Source organism: Perca fluviatilis, chromosome 6 (genome assembly GCF_010015445.1).
Source record: "Perca fluviatilis chromosome 6, GENO_Pfluv_1.0, whole genome shotgun sequence".
Lineage (NCBI taxonomy): Eukaryota > Metazoa > Chordata > Actinopteri > Perciformes > Percidae > Perca > Perca fluviatilis.
This window is the reverse complement of record NC_053117.1, coordinates 15,252,554-15,278,557: the sequence shown is the minus strand read 5'-3', so window position 1 is coordinate 15,278,557 and position 26,004 is coordinate 15,252,554. Positions and strand designations below refer to the sequence as shown.

The 26,004-nt window shown below is 40.0% G+C and overlaps 1 protein-coding gene across 1 annotated transcript; it reads left to right on the top strand.

Annotated features, from left to right (window-relative positions):
* The first annotated feature begins 373 nt into the window (after positions 1–373).
* mfsd14bb (major facilitator superfamily domain containing 14Bb) lies at positions 374–25,943 on the top strand. The gene is made up of 12 exons (XM_039803704.1): positions 374–780; positions 3,802–3,888; positions 7,863–7,925; positions 8,606–8,733; positions 12,532–12,646; positions 16,075–16,293; positions 16,770–16,883; positions 17,267–17,338; positions 18,711–18,823; positions 19,028–19,125; positions 20,538–20,680; positions 21,068–25,943. Exons 1-12 carry the CDS (start codon positions 724–726, stop codon positions 21,296–21,298), a joined length of 1,440 nt encoding a protein of 479 aa, XP_039659638.1. The 5' UTR covers positions 374–723; the 3' UTR covers positions 21,299–25,943.
* The last annotated feature ends 61 nt before the right edge of the window (positions 25,944–26,004 follow it).

Below are 26,004 nucleotides of genomic sequence, written 5' to 3'. Positions count from 1 at the left end.
CCCTTGCTAAATAGTGATCCAAGAGAATGTTGGCAGCTTGGTTTGCTTCTCTGTCTTCCTGCCAAATACTGAGATCCTCGGTTAACCCGTTTTTCTCACAGACGGAGGCGTAAAAGTACAATCATTTAACTGCAGATAGTATTTGGCTTTTGTTATGTTATTGAATTTATGACGCCGTCTTCATACGTTGCTAAATTAATCAAACACCATCTGCATTGTAGTGTGGACGGTGGCACAGCAGGGGGCGCTCTCAACTGGTTAAATATGGGTGGGGTATAAACTGACCCAGAGTTAGATATTTCAGCTTTTAACTATGTAATCGAGAATCGAATCTGAATAAGAGCTGATCTGGGAACAGCTTGCGTTTCACTGTCACGAAAAGGCGTTCGTTTTTCTTCCGAGACGGTCCCGTAGGGCGGCGTTTAAAACACTTTTGAATGATAATTAACGGAAATGAGCCGACCGCGCCGCTCAGCCGGGGAACTCCGGTGAATAAAAACACGGTGACAAACTGTTAAATTACAACCAGAGCGGAGGAATTTCGGTGAAAAACAGAAGCTACCGAGCCTTTAGTTTACCGCTGTCAACGCTACAGCTGAAGTCGATAGCGCAGACACATAGTTATAATTCACACAGCGGGACACCCTGGAAGAGACGGAGAAACCTCAGGAGGATGCTGAGCAATACGAACTTGATGTGAAAATCGTTACGGCAAGATGTGAGATGAACCTGGAGAAAACTGCGACCGAGGCCAACGACATAATGTTGGTCCGGAGCTCGGTAAGAAGTGCGCTAGCTTGGCTGGTTAGCAACTGTAGGCTAATGTTGGTCTTTACGAAAACGTCCATTTCAATTGAAGCTAATCAGTGGATAGCAGCTGGAATGTGTGGACAAAAAAACAGATGTCATGGCCGTTAACGTTAGTTGTAAATTAAACGCTGGTAGCTAGCTAAATCAGAGGGGTAGCTAACTCGTAATCGTTTTGTCAGTTAATTTAAGCTAGCTAGCTTACTAGTTATGTCAGCTAGCTAGCTTCTGTTTACTTCAGGTGAACCTTGATAACGAGCAGCGCTGATTCACAGGTCCAAGCATTAACGTTAACGTTAGCTGTCACTCCTTTCTGTTCGGAGAAAGGAAGTTCAGATGTTACCTGAATGATTTAGCTCAGATGGCAGCTATAAATGCTTCTGTGTTTGCAATGGTAAACCTACAAGACTAAACCGCGTTAATTATGTTTATGTAATGTAATTGATTCCTCCACAGCTCCTTTTGTTGTAGAATGTTACAGTTTTAGTACAGTGCAGTCTTTATGTTACGTTACAGATTTCAGTTTGCCTTTGGCTGTATTGTATAAGCTCATACAGTAATGCATATAGGGTACTGGCCTGTCAGTGAAGGCATCATGCAAATGACAGTAGGGTTAACCTGTCTGCATAGAATCATCTCATCCATCCAGCTAATAATAAGACTTTCCACTGTTTGTTGTGAGATGCAAAACACATTTAGCTTCCCATGCAAAGAGTCTAACGCTGCAACTAACAAGTATTTTTATAGTCTCTTATCAGCAATTTTCCTGATTAATCAAGTCCACGTCTTTAAATATCTTTTGTCCGACCAACAGTCTAATCCCCAAAGATATTTAGTTTACAGTTATATAAAACAGAGAAAAACAATAAATCCTCACATGGGTGCTGACACCACAGAAAGATCGGTGTGTTTGCATTAGGGCTTATATATAAGATATATGATAAGAGACTATATATCGTCTTAGATTTTGGATGTCATAATATGGTGTTGTCTTTTCCTGGATTTAAAGGCTGCATTACAGTCAAGTGATGTAATTTTCTGAACTTATCAGACTGTTCTAGCTGCTCTATTATTTGCCTTTACCCACTTAGTCATTATATCCACATTACCGATGATTATCTAAGCCTAATTTATGGTCCTCCGTTAAATGACACCATGGGTAAGTAGGTACGTGTAGATAGGGACCCTACGCCGTAGCCTGACGTGCACCTCAAAAACTTACTAACAATACTTGCTCAGAAGCTAATCCCCGTCACTCTCCCTCGCTCTACCACACATTCCCCACGCACACAGACATGCCGGCCCTGCTATTCTCTTAAAGAGATCGACGCACACCAACGCAAGTATAAACTTCAGGCCACTTACGTAGCCTTTGACGAAAGATTTGCGTGGAGCCTCCACAGAACCATAACTCAGCCTTAAGAGAATAGGAGAGCCGGCATGTGTGTATGTGTGGGGAGTGTATGGTAGAACAAGTGAGAGAGTGATGGGATTAGCTTCGGCGCGAGTACCGACTCTGGAGGCGTAGACGAAATATATGAAGATTACTGTAGCCTATTTTAACACAATTCAAATTGTGCAGAGGGAATAATTCCCACCGGTCATTCTGACCGGAGACTATTAAAATTTTCGGTCCTCATCACTTTATCTCATTCAATGACAACGGAAACATAGATCTACATGTACATACGACATGGATTTAACGCAGGACCATAAATTGCTCTTATGTTTGCATGAAACATGACTTAGGAACTTCGAAAAATTGTTTTGGATTCATTGTGAGTTATTCCACCTCTGAAATAGTCCAAAATATTTTCACTTTGACTTCAGATACATTTTACTGATTTCTGAACTTTATGCAAATTTACTCTACTGATACAACCATATGATATTGTTCACTGTGAAGCTACACAGCTCCATGATTCATTATTGGGGAAAGTGAGAGAGGTAAAGGTTGTTTTCAAGTCGGGGTTTATTTTGTAGTTCAGGTGTGCCATGGGTGTCTTTAACCAAACACACCAACATGTAGGAATAAATTCACCAACACCGACCTGAATAAGGTGAAACTGCTGTTTTTTATTTGTGGAACTTGTGTATTTTAAACGTCCTTCATACATAGAACAGAAACAGCTCTACTAATCTGTTGTTTGGACTTTCTTCAGAACTACCAGAATAAACTTACCTGTTTTTGTAACTTTAGATTTTACGACCGTACCTGCATAAGCATTTGAAAAAACATGACTGTAGAGGTTTCGTGAAACTTTTAAGTGTTTTTATTTTTATTTTTTTAAATCTATTAACCAGTACATCTTAAAATGAGAACATTAATGGAAACTTTCTTGATCACCAACACGAGAAGAAACACTAGAGAAGTCATCATGCCATAATGTAACTGTGCAGTGATTATGTTGGAGTAAACTGCTGGTGGAAGGTATTGGGGGAGACCGGTAGAAGACATGAGTTTTGATCAGATTGTACAGGAAGTGAGGTTGAAGGTCCCATGGCACTTTGAGGTTTTTTAACATTAATATGCGTTCCCCCAGCCTGCCTATGTGTAAACCGAGCCCTGGGTATCCTGCTCTGCCTTTGAGGAAAAAGTAAGCTCAGATGGGCCGATCTGGAATCTTGCTCCTTATGAGGTCATAAGGAGCAAGGTTACCTCCCCTTTCTCTGCTTTGCCCGCCCAGAGAATTTGGCCCACCCATGAGAGAGAGAGAGAGAGAGACATCATGGCTTTCAAACCCTACACCTTGCCCCCCCCTCTCTCCTCCTCAATAGCTACAGACACAGAAATGGCACATCCTGAAAGCTCATTGTGGACTGGCTCTAGTGGCTGGAATTCTGTACCAAGGCTGAATTTCGGGAAAGCGACACAGATCCAGTATAAGGAGACCACTAAGGCCTATATAAAAGCATCCAAAGAGCACCATGTCATGGGACCTTTTAATTCCCACAGATGAATAGTTAATGTTTTTGTCTCGCTTCTCGCCACAGCACGGCCGAGCCAGAGTGACTCATGCAGTGGTGGTGATCTTCCTGGAGTTTTTCGCCTGGGGGCTGCTGACCACGCCCATGCTGACTGTAAGTTAACACACACACACACACACACACACACACACACACATCGCTTCTTAAAGTAAAGGTTCAGCAGCCAGTTTCACTGTTCTGCCAGTAGGGCATCGTTTGGATTTCAACGATTCTGATTCCAATTCCGATTCTTCCTTTCAATTCGGTGCTTATCAATTCTCGATTCTGATTCTTTGAGGGGTAGAAGTTGAAACATGCCTTTTTTCACAAATAAGAGGAAAGTTTTATTTTGAGTCAATGGTGGTTTGCAGTTTTACAGCTTTTTCAATGTAAAATAAAGCCAGATTAGAGCGCTGCTTACTGTGCTCCAAGGCTGCAACACAACAAGCGCCTGGCTGCTTCGGAAACCAAAACTTGCACACGTTAAAGGTCCCATGGCATGAAAATTTCACTTTATGAGGTTTTTTAACATTAATATGCGTTCCCCCAGCCTGCCTATGGTCCCCCAGTGGCTAGAAATGGTGATAGGTGTAAACCGAGCCCTGGGTATCCTGCTCTGCCTTTGAGAAAATGAAAGCTCAGATGGGCCGTTCTGGAATCTTGCTTGTTATGAGGTCATAAGGAGCAAGGTTACCTCCCCTTGCTTTGCCCGCCCAGAGAATTTGGCCAACCAGTGAGAGAGAGACATCATGGCTTTCAAATGAGAAAAGTGGCAGTTGGTCAAGGCCCACCTTGCCCCCCCTCTCTCCTCATCAATAGCTACAGACACATAAATGGCACATCCTATGGAAATCTCATTGTGGGACTGGCTCTAGTGGCTGTAATTCTGCACCAAGGCTGAATTTTGGGAAAGAGACTTCAGATACAGTATTAGGGGACCACTAAGGTCTATATAAAAGCATCCAAAGAGCACCATGTCATGGGACCTTTTAAATTTGGAAGCGATGATCGGATTTGAAACCAAATCCTCTAAAACGATTCCAAAAATGTTTGAAACCATTCCAAGTAGGAATCGGTTCTCGATGCCAAATCCTATCTGCCAGTCAGCTGGGTGTTTGTAGTTCAATCTCTCTGTGAAGATGTGGACAAGGACTACGTTTACATGCACATAATATTCCAGTTTTTGCCCATTATTCCGAAAAAGACAATATTCCGACTAAGCTGTTTACATGGCTAATGAAAGTGAATATTCCACTAATATTCCTGTTTACATGTAGCCGTGAAAAATACAATGTTTTCTAAGTGGTGGCGGACTAGTTGGGCTGTGCGAACACAGCCTCCCTCTTTCATTCCTTCAACCAGCTTCTTCAAAAAAGGTTGGCGTAGCACATATCCAAAAACCTGTTGGTTTGTGTACAGCAATCATAGCAACCCACAGAGCTGACCATAACCCGTAAACAGACGAGGCCATAAACTGAGACACATATTCCGAATTCCGAATGCACTGTATACATGTCCAAAGAATGCCTCTAAAACCTGAATAATACCGGAATATCCCATGTCTTAATCAGGAAAGGCTATATTTGGAAAAGGGCCTAATTGGGAAAATCCAACCGGAATATGCTGTTTACATGACCTCTATCAAATTATATATTATAATATACAATATTGTCATATTCGGAACAATAATGGAATATTGGTGTATGCGTAAACGTACTCAAGGTTCTTCTGTCAACAGTCGTTTTCATTTTTCCCTTAAACGATTGCCTTTCCTCAAATTCAGCAGCTGAGTCTTCTGCATTTGTAAGTCCTTTTATTAAATAATAGATTCACATATTTCATGAGTGTCTTAATTCAGTGCTCACATAGCAGTATGTACATCGAAAAGGGTTAGTTATTTTTTTTCAATTACAGTTGAAGACAGTTAACAGCAGATTGTTCCACAACTGTCATATCACAAGGATTTGTTTAACAGAGCTCTAATGGAAGTTATGAAGGATCTCTGGACATGGGTCATCCACCTACCTGATGGTAACAACTAGAGGTGTGACGAGATCTCGTCCCCACAATATCTCGCGAGATTAAACCTGACGATATTTCTTGCGATATCAGTACACAAGTGCAGAGCAGCAGCCTTGAAATTAGCATAGAAGGTCCCCCGCCCGTTCTCCAAAGTTGACTCCGAGTTTACTTTTGCAGAGCGATGGCGGAAGATAAAAGCGGCCTGTAAAACCCAGCGTTAGAACGTTAGAGAGTACCGCTCTCCCTCTTTCTCCCTCCCTCTCTTGGCCGAGACACAGCGTCAATACTAGAGTTGCCTACTTCCTTGTTTATTGCTGCACTTAATAAAATGCAGAGGAGGAGAAAAGAGCATCGGTCTTCACAAAAAATCAACTGTTGAGTGTTTGATGGTAATTTATTTGTGCTTTAGAACGTAATCAATGTGAAACTATCAAAATAAGCTTTATTTCTCTGTCTACTGTACAATGACAAATTCAAGTACAAAACATTTGGTCTCAACTACTGCCAGAAAACGCTTAGTTATGTTGTAACCTTGGTTCTCTGTGTGAAGAGACTCTCTCCACCATACATTTGGAATAAGTAACAGTGTTAGTTATACAGAAGAGAAGCCAGTTATCTGAGTTTGTGGCAATTTTTGGGACTTTCGATTGAATAAAGGACTATTTTTTTCCAGTCTTTGTAGTCATTGTAGTTTTCTGTAAAATAGTGTTAAAATCTCGTCTCGATCATGTGAACCCAATCTCGTGTCTCGTCTCGTGAGCTGGGTGTCTCGTCACACCCCTAGTAACAACTCCTATTCACTATAGAGAGTTATTGGTTGCTGTAGTTCTTACTACTTTTAATCTAAAACTATTTCAATGGAAGTGGTGGATGATAAAGTCAGTTCAGAAGCTTCAGAAGTCTGACTGCGTCAAATAAGTCTTTTTAGTACAAAATTCACTCTTTGTACTTCCACAGACAGCTTCCTTGCTAAGCCATGACAGAGGGACAGTACCTCTTGATGAAACCCACTTGATTTGTCTGTATCACTTTAGAAGTCTCATATTTTTTTTTAACAACGTTTTGAAGTCATTTTTACACTGAACAAGAACTGTGGATTTTTGTCCCCGATCTCTTACACTGGGATTGCTTTAAGAGGGGATTGTTTTGTGGCCAGTATGACCATGAGAAACAATTACAGCAAACACTGTACTCGTGGGCATGTGAGGGTTTCAGGCGGACTGTAAAAAATGTGAACCGACAGAACTGGTTAATCCATCACATGACGTAGACTAGAGCTGGGCAACATGCAGAAAATCAAATATCATCATAGTTTTGACCAAATGCATCGATATTGCGGCGATATTGTAGGGCTGACTATTGGTGCCTAAACAAAACATATACACAATGAGATTTTTGACTAAATACTCATTAGTAATGTGGATATAATGACTAAGTGGTTAAAGGCAAATAATAGAACAGTGAGGAAGTCTGGTAAGTTTAGAAAATTACATCCCTTTACTGTAATGCAGCCTTTAAAACTAGGAAAAGACAATGCATGTCATATTACAATATCCAAAATTTGAGACGATATCTAGCCTCATATATCGATATTGATATATTTCCCAGCCCTAATGTAGACCAGTTAAAAAAAAAAAAAAAACGACTGTTCTGTTACGCAACTTTCAGTCTAAAAATAATACCAAGGTACAGGTGAGAAGATAATATCTGATCCATGAAGTCCAGTTTGAGAGGCAGATCCATGAGTTTAAAGGTTTATCAAAGACTAGAACACTCATACTTGGTCTTAGTGCTAATGTATCAGAGTCACAGTATGTGTTAGAAGTGTGTGTGACAGTCATCATAAATGCATTTCCTTGGTTAATTTTCTTAATAAGTCACTCAACTGACCCATTAAGATGCACTTTAACATGATCCACGGTCACACAAGTGACTGAAAATATAAGTAGTCACAGACTTACAGATGGTTGATGTCTAAATAGTGAGTTAAATAAACACTAATTTTTTAATTTTAATTTTTTATTTTTAAAGACCTGTAGACGTGACTTTCTGTTTTGTTGTTTCAGGTCCTCCATGAGACGTTTCCTCAGCACACTTTCCTGATGAACGGCCTGGTTCACGGGGTCAAGGTAAGCCCTCTCTCAGCACCAACACATCAGACACATTCATATGAAACTCTGCAGGATTCCTGTTGGGGATATTTGTCTGTCACAGCAGCAGATATAAGAGTAAATGTTTTATAGATAATAAAAAGATGAATCAGTGGTGATGGGAAGACGTAAACCTCATGGAACTACCAGCAGAATGTATAGTGACGTAGAATAGAGAAATGAATGTACACTAAAACAACATGAATGCAGTGTTTTTCCTGCATGTTTACTGGGGTAAAAAAGCATTATCATATCTATCTATCTATCTATCTGTCTCTATCATAATGCTTTTTTACGTGTATATATATATATATATATATATATATATATATATATATATATATATATATATATATATATATATATATATATATATATAAATATATAAATAAATAAATAAAAAAAATCATGTGAGACCAAGGAAAGCAGCTAATTCTCACATTCTAAGACCTATCTGTTTGGGATATTTAGCTTGAAAATGACTGCAACTGTTAAAACGATTATGAAAATTGTTTGATCATTTTTCTTTCGATCAACTAATGGATAAATCGTTGCAGGTCGTACATAAATTACATTTACATTTGAATGTCGTGTGGAGACATGGAGGGAAAAAAAATGTTGTCACTTTTTTTCTTTTCTTTTTTTTCTTTCTTGTTCAGGGCTTTCTGTCGTTTCTGTCAGCTCCTCTGATTGGTGCCCTGTCAGACATCTGGGGCAGGAAGTCCTTCCTCCTGATGACGGTCTTCTTCACCTGTGCCCCCATCCCCTTCATGAGGATCAGCCCCTGGTGAGACCGTGTGTCTTTGTGTGAGAGACAGTTGATGCATAACTTGCACTACCAAGAAAAGATTTACAGCTATAAATCAGTTTTAAGTCAGACAGCAGCCCAGTCTGATGAAGACAGGGGATGTAGAAGCAATATTCTAAGCTTTTTAAATTTAAATGACCAACTTTTATTATCATTTAAATGTTTCACCTGCAATTTAAAAATATTTTTTTCATGTCAGCAGCATTAATGTCAAATACCAGTTTGCTTCCAAATGTATTATTCTTAAGAGCTTCTGAGCAGTCCTTTCCCAAACAAGTCTTTGTTGTTAACTCAGAGAAACCTCATGTCTAGCCTGGAAATCCAGACCCAAATCTGAAAGATTAAGGGTCTGGCATTGAGTAATGAAAATGGCCCAACTCGTGATTGGTGCAGCTCGGCTACAAGGGCATAGGTAATGAGCATCATTACTGAATGCCAGAGTGACTCGCTGAGCAAATTCAAATTGTGCTCTTGTGAGAACTCTGGATTTCCAGGGTACCTCATGTCAGCCCATTGGAGACAATCTGAATCCTCCTAAAGTCTTCTAAACCTCCTGTACAGCTGCTGGTACTGTACATTTAGCAGACACTCCTCTGTGATCGGCTCTCTGTTGTCTGTCTCTTCAGTTCTGCTGAAGTCAGTTTGTTCCTGGAAATAATTTAAACTGATTCACTGGCATCAGATGAGATCAGGTTACAGTGCAAACTGAGGGTGGCATGTTTATGAGCAGGACTGCAACTAATCATCATTTTCATTATTGATTAATCTACTGATTGGAGTTCTTTTCCGACCAACAAACTCAAAGATTTTCAGTTTAATATCTATATTAGTGCTTTTCTCTGTTTTATATCCCAGTAAACCGAGTATCTTTGGGTTTTGGACATTTTTCACTGTTTTCTGATGTTTCATAGAATAAACAAGTAATTGCTTAATCTTAAAATAAAATTATGGATCCCTGGTCTGATCTCACTTGAGTCAATAGTTAGTGGAGGGTCTGTTGGAGTTTGAACAGTCACATGTTGTTCATGTGAGCGGCTCAGGATCAGCATGTATGCTGCAGAGCAGAGAGCAAAGAACACTTTCCTCTCCTGCTTCTCTCACAGCTCAGCGTCCCAGTGTTCAATTGCTCTTCATGTCAGCGCACAGTGTTTGCTCTGTTTTTAATTATTCATGAAACATGAGCAGTGTAGCATATCCCTCTAAAAACTCAGTTATTACACAGAAACAGTATAGTATTTAAACCACAGCAAAGGACACCTTTATCTTTGTTTCTCATCAGACAGAAAACATGATTTTAGTTTCTTTATTCACATTTAAAGTAGCTCTAAAATACCATTTTATTGAATTGAAGTGATGTCATCAAAGGTCTTGTTTATTCTGACCAAAAGTCCACAAATATTCAAATTACTATCTTGTGAGACCAAGAAAAGCAGCAAACTCCCACATTTCATAGTGTGGAACAATCATCCTATTTGGTAGTTTTTCTTGAAAAATTACTTTAAAGCTGCTGTAAGTAAGATTGTGAAGAGCCAGGACTTTGCTAACAAATTTGAACATCGACAACTTCTCAGTCCCTCCCCCCTTTCTGCTGCAGCCCAAACCGTCTCCTAAGCCCCTCCCACACAAGGGAGTTTGACAGAACTGCCGGCATGTCAGACAGACAAAATTTTCAATAACTAAACACTAACCCAATGTTAACTTTACTCCCCAACAGTAAAACGATGCTAACTAGCAGGCTAGCGTTAGCCATTTCAGCATCATATTAAACCGACCACTGTGCAAACGTTACTATTCTCCTCACCAACGTAGCTTTGTGGACTTTTGACGTCTAATAACCAAGTGAAAGATAAATCATTCATGGTAATTATGTTACCTGTCGAGAAGAAATGTGGCTACATCTGCATCGTTCTTCAGATCTTTAAAATCCCGGAGCTCACGCCACCTCTGAAAAGCCACTCCAATATTCACCGGAGTTTTGGGAAACCTTTCGGCAGCTCGTGCACGGGGAAGGGGGAGGGCAGAACGGCAGATATGCTTGTACGTGCCTGAGCAGTGATTGACAGGCAGATAGACCACCCCTGTGGCCCTGATTGGAGAAAATCAACCGGGAGCGGTGGAATTTTGCCAATTGCAGTACAGGCTGTAGGAGGTGCCAGAGGAGCTGGATTTATTTTTTTTTTTATATATTACATAATTCATGTAGTTCTACTGGAACATAGGGTCAGTTTCAGCAAATGTGACAGAAAGTTAGTTTTATAAGACTTACCTACTGCACCTTTAAAGGAACACGGCAACTTATTGGGAATTTAACTTATTCACCGTAACCCCCAGAGTTAGACAAGTCGATACATACCCTTCTCATCTCCGTGCGTGCTGTAACGCTGTCTGACGGCTCCAGCATTAGCTTAGCCCAGCACAGATCCTGCAGGTAACTGGTTTGCCAACCTGCTTCGACTGCGGATGCGAAACATAACGCCAACATGTTCCTGTTTACATGTTGTGATTTGTAGAGTCGCAGCGTGTACCAATAACAACGTAACATGAGACACAGCCATCTTCTAACCGTAAACAAACCGGGAACTATATTCTCAGACAGGCTTGCTGCGAGCATATCACTCCGCCCAAGTACTATATTCTTCCGCCTGAGAATATAGTTCCCGGTTTGTTTACGGTTAGAAGATGGCTGTGTCTCATGTTATGTTATTTTTTTGTACACGCTGTGACTCTACAAATCACAACATGTAAATGACAACATGTTGGCGTTATTTTGTCACTATTCGGAGCAGTAGGATTACTGGAACCATTCACCTGCATGTTCTGTTATGGGCTGATGCCGTTGGAGCCGTCAGACCGCTTTACAGCACGCACGGAGATAAGAAGGGTATGTATGGACTTGTCTAACTCTGGGGGTTACGTTGAATAAGCTAAATTCCCAATAAGTCGGCGTGTTCCTTTTAAACAATAATTGATTATCAAAATAGCTTTCTTTTAATCCATTAATTGACCGTAATTATCCTTATAATACAGTATTGTGCATCAATTTAAAAAGCAAATGGTAAATAAAATAGGCAAAGTTTTATTCATCAGTCATAATTTAGTGATTTAAAGGAATCTAACCGGACGGCACCGAACCCCCAACTGCTCGGGGCGCCTGTCCATCGACGGCTGCAGCCACCTCACTCTGACGTTAGTGCATGTGTAGGTACTGAGCATGTGTGTGTAATTCAGGCCTGTGTATGATAACAGAGTGAAAAACATTGCAATTTTCCTTGCGGGATTAATAAAGTATATAATATTATTATTATTATTATTATTATTATTAACTAAAAACCCTTTCACATTGTGGGAAGTTTATTTTTAATCGGTTCCTGATTATGTAAATGACACCAAACACCTATTTTACACAATCTTTTTTTTGCCAATAATCTGATTTACCATAATATTACATTATCAACATAATACAGCTCTGAGAACCTGCTTCTTCCTTTTCCTGAGAATCTGCAGCTTTTTTATTTTGAAGAATCTGGAAATTAAGGAAACTAGGATGATGACAAATGTCCTCCTCCTGAAGTGTGTGTGTGTGTGTGTGTGTGTGTGTGTGTGTGTGTGTGTGTGTGTGTGTGTGTGTGTGTGTGTGTGTGTGTGTGTGTGTGTGTGTGTGTGTGTGTGTGTGTGTGGGTGTGTGTGTGTGTGTGTGTGTGTGTGTGTGTGTGTGTGTGTGAATTCTAATAATATTAGATCTAATATCTGATGTTTTGATACCTATTCTGTGTCCAGGTGGTATTTCGCTCTGATCTCAGTCTCAGGAATCTTTGCGGTGACCTTCTCGGTGATATTCGCCTACGTGGCTGACATTACAGAGGAGCACGAGAGGAGCACCGCCTACGGACTGGTAACTACAGCTACATGGACAGCTTAAATCATTCAGCCTTTAGTCACTAACACAGGAAGTGGGTTTAACTTTGTCACAAGACACTTTCAAAAAGAACGTCCCAGGTTTAAAGATAAAGCTACGTCACAGCTCTGATATCTGACTGAATGTTATGTAATTATGTGCACATAATGGAGCAGCACTGCAGCCCATGTGCTTACTGTAATATAATATTGTGTATATATAATGGAGGTCCTGCACATCTGTTTAATGGTGTTTCCTGCCATTATGGAGCTCTGCAGTGAGCTGGTGTCACAGGCAGGACAGGAAGTACAAGTACAAATGGACTCTTTGAGTTGTCTGAGTGGTTTATGTTGAGGTGCAGAAACCTATACTGGTAGTGCCAACAGATTAAAGCTGCTGCAGTGCATTCTGGTCTGTCCCCCTGCTATGGGTGTATGCTGGGTGGATTGTGGCTCTAGAAAAAAGTATTTGTGACTCTGACTCACTGGTTATTGGCTTAAGTTTTTAAAAGTTAAGGTCAAAAATATATATCTTAAGACTTTTTTTATTATGTTAAATGACCACATAGCCTGTCCCTCCAAACTAATTTAGAAACCGAATCTTTTACGGTTTAGTTTTGATAAAACAAGAGGAAGAATGTGCCTGTTATGAAATAACTGGATCTATGTGGTGCTACATGAAAACACCCATTTAATATGCACATAACGTGTTTATAATCGATGACACATAGGGCTGGGCGATAAAACGATAACGATATGTATCGCGATAGACACATAATCAATATCAAAGAAATAACGGAGGCAGACGTGCTGAGCACTGTCCAGAAGCCAGGTTACCAACCTAGCACTAAACCTGCAGAAAATTGTTCTTCTCAGGTTTCAGGTTTCTCTATGTTTATATTTAACACTTTGCACCATTTTATTACACCTTATTAAGCAGTTCTTACTTATTCTTTCTTCACTGTGATTTTAGACTTATGTTTACATTTTAATTATTTGAGTGATTTCCATGGTTGTGTTGACATTTCTGCTTTTATAACTGAGGGGATTATAATCAGAGGAAGGTTAAGTTTAAAATAAAAATGTTTAAATTTAATATATTTTTCTCCTGGTCCTTATTTTAAATAGGTCACAAAAAATATCAATAATTATCGATATCGACCGATATGAAACACTTATATAGTGATACAGTTTTCAGCCATATCGCCCAGCCCTAATGACACATGAAGTCATTAACTTGGGTAAGATTAATGACTCACACAGAGGTTTGGTCCACTGGCGTGTGGTTACTAACATGCACTCATGCATGCAGCTCATATGACCGCAGCATATGACCACCGAAAGGTTCATGTTTGAAGAGAAGCAAAGAAGCCGAGCTGCTGTTCTCATGTCTCAACTACAGAACTATTATGAGTAAATTCAAATACACAGAAGGCATACGACAGTATTAACTGAGATTTAAATCAGTTGGTACTAATGACTAATTGTTGTCTTTGAGACTAAGTCGGTCACTGGACCTCATCTGTTGTGAATAATGAAAAAGAAGTAGATGACAAAATAATGATTTAAAATGCACATACAGTGCCTTGCGAAAGTATTCGGCCCCCTTGAACGTTTCGACCTTTTGCCACATTTCAGGCCTCAAACATAAAGATATAAAACTGTAATTTTTTGTGAAGAATCAACAACAAGTGGGTCCCAATTATGAAGTGGAACGAAATTCATTGGCTATTTCAAACTTTTTTAACAAATAAAAAACTGAAAAAGTGGGCGTGCAAAATTATTCAGCCCCTTTACTTTCAGTGCAGCAAACTCTCTCCAGAAGTTCAGTGAGGATCTCTGAATGATCCAATGTTGACCTAAATGACTAATGATGATAAATAGAATCCAGCTGTGTGTAATCAAGTCTCCGTATAAATGCACCTGCTCTGTGATAGTCTCAGAGGTCCGTGTAAAGCGCAGAGAGCATCATGAAGAACAAGGAACACACCAGGCAGGTCCGAGATACTGTTGTGGAGAAGTTTAAAGCCGGATTTGGATACAAAAAGATTTCCCAAGCTTTAAACATCCAAAGGAGCACTGTGCGCGATAATATTGAAATGGAAGGAGTATCAGACCACTACAAATCTACGTGAGCCCGGCCGTCCCTCTAAACTTTCAGCTCATACAATGAGAAGACTGATCAGAGATGCAGCCAAGAGGCCCATGATCACTCTGGATGAACTGCAGAGATCTACAGCTGAGGTGGGAGACTCTGTCCATAGGACAACAATCAGTCGTATACTGCACAAATCTGGCCTTTATGCAAGAGTGGCAAGAAGAAAGCCATTTCTTAAAGATATCCATAAAAAGTGTCGTTTAAAGTTTGCCAAAAGCCACTTGGGAGACACACCAAACATGTGGAAGAAGGTGCTGTGGTCAGATGAAACCAAAATCGAACTTTTGGCAACAATGCAAAACGTTATGTTTGGCGTAAAAAGCAACACAGCTCATCACCCTGAACACACCATCCCCACTGTCAAACATGGTGGTGGCAGCATCATGGTTTGGGCCTGCTTTTCTTCAGCAGGGACAGGGAAGATGGTTAAAATTGATGGGAAAGATGGATGGAGCCAAATACAGGACCATTCTGGAGAAAACCTGATGGAGTCTGCAAAAGACCTGAGACTGGGGCCGGATTTGTCTTCCAACAAGACAATGATCCAAAACATAAAGCAAAATCTACAATGGAATGGTTCACAAATAAACATATCCAGGTGTTAGAATGGCCAAGTCAAAGTCCAGACCTGCCTCAATCGAGAATCTGTGGAAAGAACGGAAAACTGCTGTTCACAAACGCTCTCCATCCAACCTCACTGAGCTCGAGCTGTTTTGCAAGGAGGAATGGGCAAAAATGTCAGTCTCTCGATGTGCAAAACTGATAGAGACATACCCCAGCGACTTACAGCTGTAATCCGGCACAAAAGGTGGCGCTACAAAGTATTAACTTAAGGGGGCTGAATAATTTTGCACGCCCAATATTTCAGTTTTTTATTTGTTTAAAAGGTTTGAAATATCCAATAAATTTCGTTCCACTTCATGATTGTGTCCCACTTGTTGTTTATTCTTCACAAAAAATTACAGTTTTATATCTTTATGTTTGAGGCCTGAAATGTGGCAAAAGGTCGAAAAGTTCAAGGGGGCCGAATACTTTCGCAAGGCACTGTATTTGAACTAATACTTTTTACACAACAAACAACCAAAGTCTTCTTTAAAAATGGGGGGGTTTAAGGCCTGAAACCTTCCTTTTCAGGTTAGCCTGCTGTGCTTTTGCAGGTGTTGGCCCAGTTGTTTAGTCCAAAGTTTAGTTGAGATCTTTCACACCAGCTGAAACAAACTGCCACAATATAAAGGTCAGTAAAGGTTTGTGTTTTTGTGTCTCATCAGGTCTCGGCAACCTTCGCGGCCAGCTTGGTGACGAGCCCGGCCATCGGGGCCTACCTGTCGGCACAGTACGGCGACAGCCTGGTTGTCCTGGTTGCCACGGTGATCGCTGTGGCCGACATCGCCTTTGTGTTCTTCGTGGTCCCCGAGTCGCTGCCAGACAAGATGAGGCTGACGTCCTGGGGCTTCCCCATCTCCTGGGAGCAGGCCGACCCGTTCGCGGTGAGTTCAGAGACTGAAAACGCCACAGTGTGACAGAGCGGGGTCAAAGGTCAAGTATAGTTTGTTGTAAGGAAGAGGAGGAAGAAACATGTGTATTAGTTACACGGTTATTATGATGCTTTATAGCTTAACATATAACATTCGGCAGTTCAATACCCAGTTTGTTGCATTTTTATTAATAACTGCAGTGGCACAAATAGAGTTGGTAATAACTGCTTAATTTGGAAGACACAAGTAGATCATTCAAAAAACTTAAAAACAGAGACGACGCTTAAAGAGTGTAGCAAAAAATAAAGTACAAGTGAGAAAAAAATTATTTGGTCAAAGTGTAATTTGGCAGCTGAATGGTAAGACGCTAACACTGCCATCATGCAGCAATGATATCTTTGGTAGTTAATGTAAATGTGTGTCAGCTGATTGATTGACAGACAGTTGTATTGATGAGTTGCCTTGACAGCAGATTGTTTTGTGTTCAGTCTCTGCGTCGGGTGGGGAAAGACACCACAGTGCTGCTGATCTGTGTCACAGTGTTCCTGTCCTACCTGCCTGAGGCCGGACAGTACTCCAGCTTCTTCCTCTACCTGAGACAGGTAACACACACACACAGACTCACACTCACTCACTCTTTTTTTTGTCTAGTTGGGACGGTAGCCACCATCATGCGAGATGTCATGACCTGCTTTAATCTTCTTTTCAACTTCATTTGTTGACTCCTCCTTCTGGTGAAAATCAGGCTGGATGTTAAAATTGCTGTTCAGTGTTTCACCGTATCTCTATGATGAAAGTAAATGACATTAGTACATTTAATGACATTAATATCAGTGTTCAGGATTTTTTCCCCCTCAGAGAGTTGATGATTTTAAACCCATTAGTGTTTGTTTATTCCTGAACATGTTAGTGTTTCTATGAGGTTCTGTCACTGGTGAAATGTAAATTATTCGCTCACTGTAAGATATTTTATTCTGTATTTCAGGTGATTGAGTTTTCTCCCGCAGCCATTGCTGCCTTCATCGCTATGGTGGGAATCCTCTCTATAGTTGCTCAGGTACAGAAACAACCAGCCGACACCATCATGGTGGTTTTGTCACAGAATTTATCCTCAATCTGTTTTCTGTTCACGTATGAATGTTTGTGGGTGTGTCACACAAATGTAAACTTTTTTCTCTGAGCTGGTTTAAATAGATTTTGAACAGTTCACTGCATATATTTCATCTCATCATGGACAGATAGAGGGCTACCTTTTTAATTAAGTAATGTTTTCCTTGCTCTCTCTCTTGCTCTGAGATTTGCAGCCAAATTCAAATTGCCTCTGTGTGTATAATTTAACTTTAATTTAAAAATGTATATCATTATGCGCTTGTTCAATCACAAGATTTGGATTGGCTTATATCGAAATAAAGTCTCCATTTATGTAGACAGATACCTGAACAGTATTCAGTTGAATTAATGCCAAACTGGGGCACCATCATGAAACCAAAACCAAACCAAACCATAATAGGAATTTAGGAATAGGAAAACAAGGGAAGTGATTTACAGAGCAGATATGTTGCTGTAGCAGACAAAAACATGTAATTTAGTTTCAGCTGGACTTTAAAGGTGCTCTAAGCGATGTTGGGTGACGTTATTCTTGTTGACGTTCAAAGTATTTTCAAACAAAACCAGACTAGCTCGCCCCTCCCTCCTCCTCATCCCGTCCCCTCCCCTCCCTTCCGTGCTTCAGAGCACTAACCCCCCAATCCTTCTTGTCGGTTATTGGCTGAACGCTGGAACACGGTTTGTTAGGTTTTTGTGGTCCAGGTTGGCCACTTTGTTTTTGTTGGAGTTAGTGGACCCTGGGCTGTCTACAGAGACCGCGTTTTTTTACAGTGTGTTCAGTGTGTGGGGACCGGCAGCTCGCGGATAGTGAGGAGATGTTTGCTGTATGTGACAAAAAATGTTGTAGCCTAAAAAATGTGTGACATCGCTTAGAGTACCTTTTTAAGATGTTATAACATAGGGCTGCTCAATTATGGAAAGAATCACAATCATGATTATTTAGGTCAATATTGAAATCAAGATTATTTAACACGATTACTCATTGACTTTTGTTAAGATGTTGCAATTATTGAACTTAAAAAAACAGTGAAAAGTTAAACAAATCACCAGGGAAAACACCTACAACTGTAAAATACTTTCCCCATTTGAACCTTTTTTTTTCATTCAGAACACAAGACAAAATAAGAGTTTATTTGCAAAACGCAATGTGCAAAATAATTGGTTTTTCTAGGTTTTTTTTATCATTAAGAGTCAAAATTGTAATCGCAATTTAAAGTTTTGATTAATTGCATAGCCCTATTATAACATAGTTTCATGTATTAGAAAAATGTCCAACACTTCTGTTGTACCATAATCTCTCTCTCTCTTTCTCTGTCTGTCAGACTCTCTTCCTTAGTGTTTTAATGAGGACTATTGGTAATAAGAACACCGTTCTTCTGGGTCTGGGCTTTCAGCTCTTCCAGCTGGCCTGGTACGGCTTCGGCTCCGAGCCATGGTGAGAACACCCGCTGCTTTTTTACTTGATGTGACTTTTGGTCTTTTTCTCACAGTATAAATTTGTATTTTCTGTTATTGCTCAAATGAAATTATAGTATTATAATCATAAAAATATTACTATAATTGTATATCATTCCTTCATTCACACTTGAAGACAAAACTAAATGTTTGTTTGATTGTGTTTTATTCATCTCTGTTTTAGGATGATGTGGGCAGCAGGAACGGTAGCAGCTATGTCCTCCATCACCTTCCCAGCAGTCTCTGCTCTGGTGTCACACTGTGCATCCCCTGACCAGCAAGGTCAGTACATCAGTCTGTCTGTGTATTTGGTAGGAAGGAGAACCGGTATCATAGGAGAAAGATGCTTGTCTTTTTCTTTTGTCTTTGTGCTGATTTTTCTGTCCATGACTGTCTTTTTTTTTTTTTTTTTTTTTTTTTTTTTTCTTATAATTTAAAGCTAGGGCTGGGGGTAAACGGTTATTTTTTAAACGATTAATCGGGCAATTATTTTATCGATTAGTCGACTAATCTAACGACTAATTGGACGATTAATCTAACGTTTATTTTTCTGTTGCTGGATTAATAAAAACCATAATGTACCAAAAAGAATCTTAATATACTTTATTAAACAGTTTTGCACAGCAAAAAATCTTCTGCTTAAATAAATACAATTATTTTACTGTTATACAAAATGAAAGGCCCGCCTGTTTACTCTTTTACAGTACAAACATAACTCTCTCATAACTCTAAAAAATTAATAAGTTGTAGTGCAAAAAAATACTGTGCAGTGCAGTATAGACATTCCTGAGAGTGTTTAACACAATATAAAATTCCTGTTTTCAGTTTTACAGTCCCAACATAAATCTCTCCTGTACAAAGCTACCGCAATCTGTTTGCTACCGTTAGCTAGATCTAGCAGCTGTGCACTTTGGTGGTGCAAGGCTAACCAACGCATCTTAGCTCTCTGTGCAGTTTGTTCGTGCTAGGTTAGCTAGTAGCTAACGTTAGCTACTATAGATAGCTGTGTTCTGCAGCCGTACGCTAGCTACGATTCAAGCCAACATTAGATGATAACTAACGTTTGCTAAACACAGCTGTCTAGGCACCAGTAGCTAGCTAACGTTAACGTTAGCTACTAACCTAGCACCAGCCTAGCCCGAACAAACTGCACGGAGAGCTAAGATAGTTAGCTAGCACCACCGAAGTGCGCAAAGCTCAAGCAACACAACCCACTACGCAAACATGAAATTAATTTAGCCAACGTTATTACGTTATTGTCTCCTTCACGAGTGACAATGGGGTGCCTCCGTTTCAGATGCTCCCACATTGCTGTTGTGCTGGTATGTTATGCCAACTCCATTTGGCAAAGAGCGCAAATAACGACACCTTTTACGTTTGGGACTAAATTTGAAGTATTCCCATAACTTCGATGATTTAGGGCGAGCTGTTTTTTAGGAGTTTTTATTTTATTGGGGCTTTTTGCAGGGCTTTGTTGGGAATTATGTGAGGAGGTTGCTGTTTCGTTCTCCATTCTGCAATGTTTTGGTCTCCCACATTATATACTGTCTATGGTGGCGAGCTGTGCCGAAGCGTCAGCGCAAAAATTTGACGTCGACAAAATTTTGACATCGACGCATCGCTACAGGCCTATTTAAAGCGTTTTTGAAGATTTCTTAACTGTGTGTGTGTGTGTGTGTGTGTGTGTCGCTCAGGTGTAGCCCAGGGGATGATCACAGGTATCAGAGGTCTTTGTAACGGTTTGGGTCCAGCCCTCTACGGCTTTATCTTCTTTCTCTTCAACGTGGAGCTGGACGATATGCACCCGGTGGCAGGACGACCCGCACAGAAAATAGAGGTACGCACACACACATAGGAAGTCTGCTACCTTGCCTGAACCCTAAGGGTCATGACAGCATTTGGGGTTTGGGACGTTTTGTTGCTTAAAGCTGACATCACTGTTTGATCTAAAACATGTTACCAAAGCATAAACACATAGAAGTAAAATTACTTGAACATACAATTAGGGGTAACCATATGGAAACAAATCTATTATAACATTTAGTTGTATATTAATTACAATATTAATGTGTACTTATGGTGTGTATATCTAGATAGACATTTATTATTGTGCAGATTTTTAATCGGGATTCAGTTTGAGGCCAATCTTTGAAGTCATTCAGTCGTTTTCAAAATAATTGTTCATAATTTAAACATTTAACGCATAATTTCTCTCTGTCTGCAGAAGTCGGTGATTCCCGGTCCTCCCTTCCTGTTTGGAGCGTGCACCGTCTTATTTGCCCTCCTCGTAGCCGTCTTCATCCCCGAGCACCACCGATTGGCTGAGGCCAAGACCTGCTCCACCCGCAAGTCCAGCAGCACCTCCACTGCACACGCTCAGAGCGCCAGCCCTCTGGCCACGCCCACCAGTGATGCAGAGGACATCGAGCCGCTCCTACAGGACAGCAGCATGTGACAGACAGCCGGGCCGGCCAATCGCAGCGTTGAGGTCGTGAGCACTGTCTGCTAGTCTCGCCCCTTTCCGAATAAACCGTTTTCGGCTTTTATTTTTTGATTTCTTTAGATCCAGACTGTTCAGATTAAAGACTCAGGGAATGTTGGGCAGCAATCACACTGACGAGATTTATTTCTGTACAATATTTCTTCTCTTCGATACATTTACTGCCGTATGTTTGTCGCACAACTTAATTTCCCTTTTGGTTCAAACAAGTCTCAAATTTAGACTTAGTTTAACAATGTAGTTTAAAATATTCAAGGACTGGTTGATTATAGTCTGGTCCTTCCAGTTTTTTGTTATTTTTGGTTCAATATCAATTTTGTTGATCCAACAACCGTATAGAGAGACAGAAGTCATTGAGAGAAAGAAGAGGTAATGTTGCCTGAGATCAAACTAGGAACATGGCAGTTACACACATTTTAACCACTCAAACACGAGGATCTCAGCCTCTAAGTCCACCTTAGCTCCATGTCACCGAACTAGTTTTGGTCTTTAGCTCCTCTAGTGAGAAGGTTGTGAGGCACATCTGCTCCCAGTGTGACCTTAACCTCCTTCACCTGGTAGATGACGGAGACGTACTCATGTGAAAACGTACCGCTTGTGATTTAGTTTAAAATACTATGAAGTATAACCCACCATGCAAATCACTTTACTCATGTGTTGTTGTTTTTTGCCGTCAGTCTGGTTGCCACCTAAACACTCTAGAGTCATGGAGTCATTTTGCATCTGTATCTGCTGCACCTAACTCCACCTGTCGGGTCTGCAGAAGTCAGGAGATCAAACGCCCCCTTTTTGTACGGGACCAGCGGTGAGGTGGAGGTGTGTTGAAATCTCCACACAGGTGACCACCAAGCGTCCCGAAACTACAGACTGTTTTAACTGAAACTTTATACCAGGACGGAGAAATGTGGTAGAGGATGGTGAGGTCAGAGCTGCTCGGCATTGTGGGATATGACACAGGAGAGGTGAGACTGGTGGGAGTGAAGTTGTCGCCTGCAGGCGCAGGGTGGCTGTTTTTCTATTGTCGCTGTTTATATTTTATCTCCACATTACTGACTGTTTGTACTCAAATAATGAGACTTGTGGTTACCATGTTACCAGGACACTGGACTGTCACTCACACTGAGCATGTGCAAGCTCTGACCGGCTGTGACATCATCATCCTCTACTGCTGTGTGTTTCATATTGAGGAGAAAACTAGAAATAGAAACGTTGATATATTTAAGAAATTAATTCAAACCGTTTGAAGTGCTTTTAGGTGCGCTTGTACAGAGCCCGCTAGGTGTCATGAGGGGTGGGGGGTTTAGGGGATGGAATCTAATATGTAACCACGATTTACCGATTAGTGCTCTGGATTTAATATCAAGTTCTATAGTTTACCTCCTCCCCTGATGGCAGTAAATAAGTTCAGTTAGACATGGGTCTGACAAAGACATTTATGAAGTGCCCCAGTTCTTTATGAACGGTATGACATCCACAGTATAACCTGTCATCCTGTAAAATGCTTTTAGTGGATCTCAAAGATAAAACAAAGTTGTGTTTAACAGACAACACCTGAAGTATCTCTGCATATCAGAGTCCAACTTAAACGTTTATAAGAGATCCAGTAAGAGAGTGACCTGAAGCTGATGGGTTATCTTAAATCAAGAGCATAAATGACTAAATCCTGCACACCAATGAGATGTTTTCCTCCATGACATCCCCAGCTGGGCTCAGTGCGCTTGTTTCGCTTATGTCACTGGATCACATTTCAGTATCCGATCTATTGACATCTCCTCAACATATCATTTTGTGTTCAAATACTTGAAGTGTGTCGAGCCTGTCGGTTATTTTCAGGCTCTGGTAGTGCTTCTCCTGCCGCTCCAGGTAGGACGAATCGAGCGCTCGTGAGTTACTGATGTAGTTTAAACATGTGTTTCCAATCCAGGCCTGACAGCCTGATCTTGATCTGTGCAGTGAGCGCTCTGTTCTCGTTGTGTTAAGTCTCACTCTGACTTTCAGAGCCGACGGGTTGTTGAGAACCAAATTGTGCCATTTGCTATAATTTTGTTTATCTATTTTGTTACTTTTGTTTTCAGATGTTTTTTTTTTCTTTAAGAGGTCAAACCACGTCTTTCCCCCTTCCCTTCATAGTCAGAGCTGTTACCATGGCTACAGCCAGGAGATGCTTTATCCATAGCAACAGCTTTGTAACTGTACTGTATTGATGCCAAACTCCACCCAGCTGTCTAGATGGCCGTTAGTGTTCTTCACTGGTGAAAGATGAACTAATCCGTGAAAAAGACGTGTCATACCTCACCCAGTGCAGGCTGGGACAGGATGCAGCCCCCGGTAACCTTGAATGGGATAGATGTGATGTTTAAAGGACTATATGTGGATATATGTTGATCATTTTTCATCTCTTTTTAGATTATTTATTTTTCTTCCTTCCAGACGACAATTTAACTTTTATTTCAGCCTGCAGAGGCTTGAAACTTTACTAAACTTCTAAATAATTTCCTATTTTGTAAAAAAAAAGGTTAAATATGTTTTATTTTATACTAACTTCAAACACTACTACTGTACTATGAAGTAGCATATAATGTATACCGTGTACTGGGACACAGCTCTTTCTGGTGGTGCATTCAAGGATGCACTGACATCAAAGAGCCTAAAAGCACAGCTATTGTTTAATTCACATTAAAACTTCTTTACTATAATAAATACATTTAAACATGAGTAGGCAGTGTTGCAAGACAAGTTTAGCGTGCGTGTGTCTTCTAAGCTACAGTATGTCCTTGAAATCACCAACGAGGACAGACATTCATTTAATTGTTTTCCTGCACAATCTTCAATTAAACATGGAGTGTTTCACGTCTCTGCAGGTTGATTATTTTTATAGAAATTAACAAACCAAAAGGAAGGACATCACTCGAAAAACTGATGGAAAATAATCTGCAGGAGTGGATCGTACATGAGCTAAAACATGCAAAACCTTTTGTAGCTCGACAAGTTCGAACCTTCAAGATGTTACGTAAATCCATTACTGATAGTCTGTTACAGATTTTTTTTTTTTTCTTTACACGTCCTCCATACATCACTCAGTCAAAATTATGTAAGTGGCATATATGCTGCACTCAAGTTATATCTAATGTGTGGGAAATACTAGCTTCTGACGGGAAGGTGTCTGTTACAGGTCTCAGTACCGACGTCACAAAAGTAACCAAAACTTTATATAGGATGATGTCCGTTCAAAGTTTCACTCTGTATTTAGTTTGCCGTTTTTTTTTTTTTTTTCTCCAACTTGACCTGAATGCAGCATCAATGTCGTTGCAGCTACAGAAACACCTGAGTGTTCTAAAGATGATGGTGTGCAGCTTCATGAAGCACAATCACGTTACAACCAGACAGGATTAATCTAAAAAATATATATATTTTTAATTTAACCTCAAGCTCTGCGTCAGTTCCTCAAACCAAACTTTTCGGACTCGACTGAGACTGTAATCTTTAATCTCCTGTTTGATTTTTCTCTCTTTCTCAAAGATGATGTCAAAAACAGAAAGTTGGACCAACATTATATATATTTTTTACACTCTGAGTCTGAAGCACTGCAGAGTTGTCACGCAATATCCCGGAATCCACCAGTGTTATTACATCCTGTATTTGCTGATGTTGTCGTCGTCCTCCCGTTTAGCTCTCTGTTGCTGCTGCGTCTCATAGGAAAGTTTCATCACTCCTCCGGACAACACTGTGTAGTTCCTACACATTTAGCAAACAGTGAAGATTAATTCTGCGCATCTCTGCTAGAGCTCCAACGATTAATCGATTAGTTGATCAGCATAAAATGAATCTGCAAAGGTTTAAGTCATTTCTCAGTTTTCTGCTTCCAAAAATCAAAGATTTCTTTCTTTGTCATATATGATATTAACCTGAATATCTTTTGTGTTTTGGACTGTAGGTCAAATATAATCATGGTCACATCGAGCTATGGGACATTGTAACGGGTAGATTTCACTTTTTTTTTAAATATTTTTCTGAATTGAAAACTGACATACTGAAAGCTTTCAATGCTCATCATTATAATCAGCTGTATTTATTTTTGACAAAGTTCTCACGCAGATGCTTACTCTTTGAGAGCTTTTGTAGAAAAACATGTTTATTTTGTCTATTCTGGTAGCCAATCATTTCAACTTTCCGATGGGACATGAAGCAACATGGCCACCAGTTAAAACGGACATTACTCAACTGATGATGAACCGAAGCTTTTTGAAACTTGTTTTTGTATGTCAGTACTTGTTACTGAATATAAATCTTTAGTTTTACTGAGAAGACTTATTTTAGCTGATGATAATTATTATAACGGAAAAAGAAATGTACGCGGTCAAGTATTTCTCCTCCTCGTGTACATGATGCAGAACATTTGCTGATTGCTGCACTTTAACTTTCTTTTCAACGTGTGCCTCTAATCATTCTTCATGTTCATATCTGTTTTTATATATAAACAAAGAGACGCTGAATGACGTCTTTGTGTTGTGCATTTGCAGTTGCTTTTATCTTAAGAACATAATTTTGAATAATATCTATGATAATAATTATAATAAAGACAAATGTATGGAATTTAAAATGTGGACTGCTTTTTTTGGGAATATATTCATTGATTTTTTTTTTTATGATAAATTGATAAA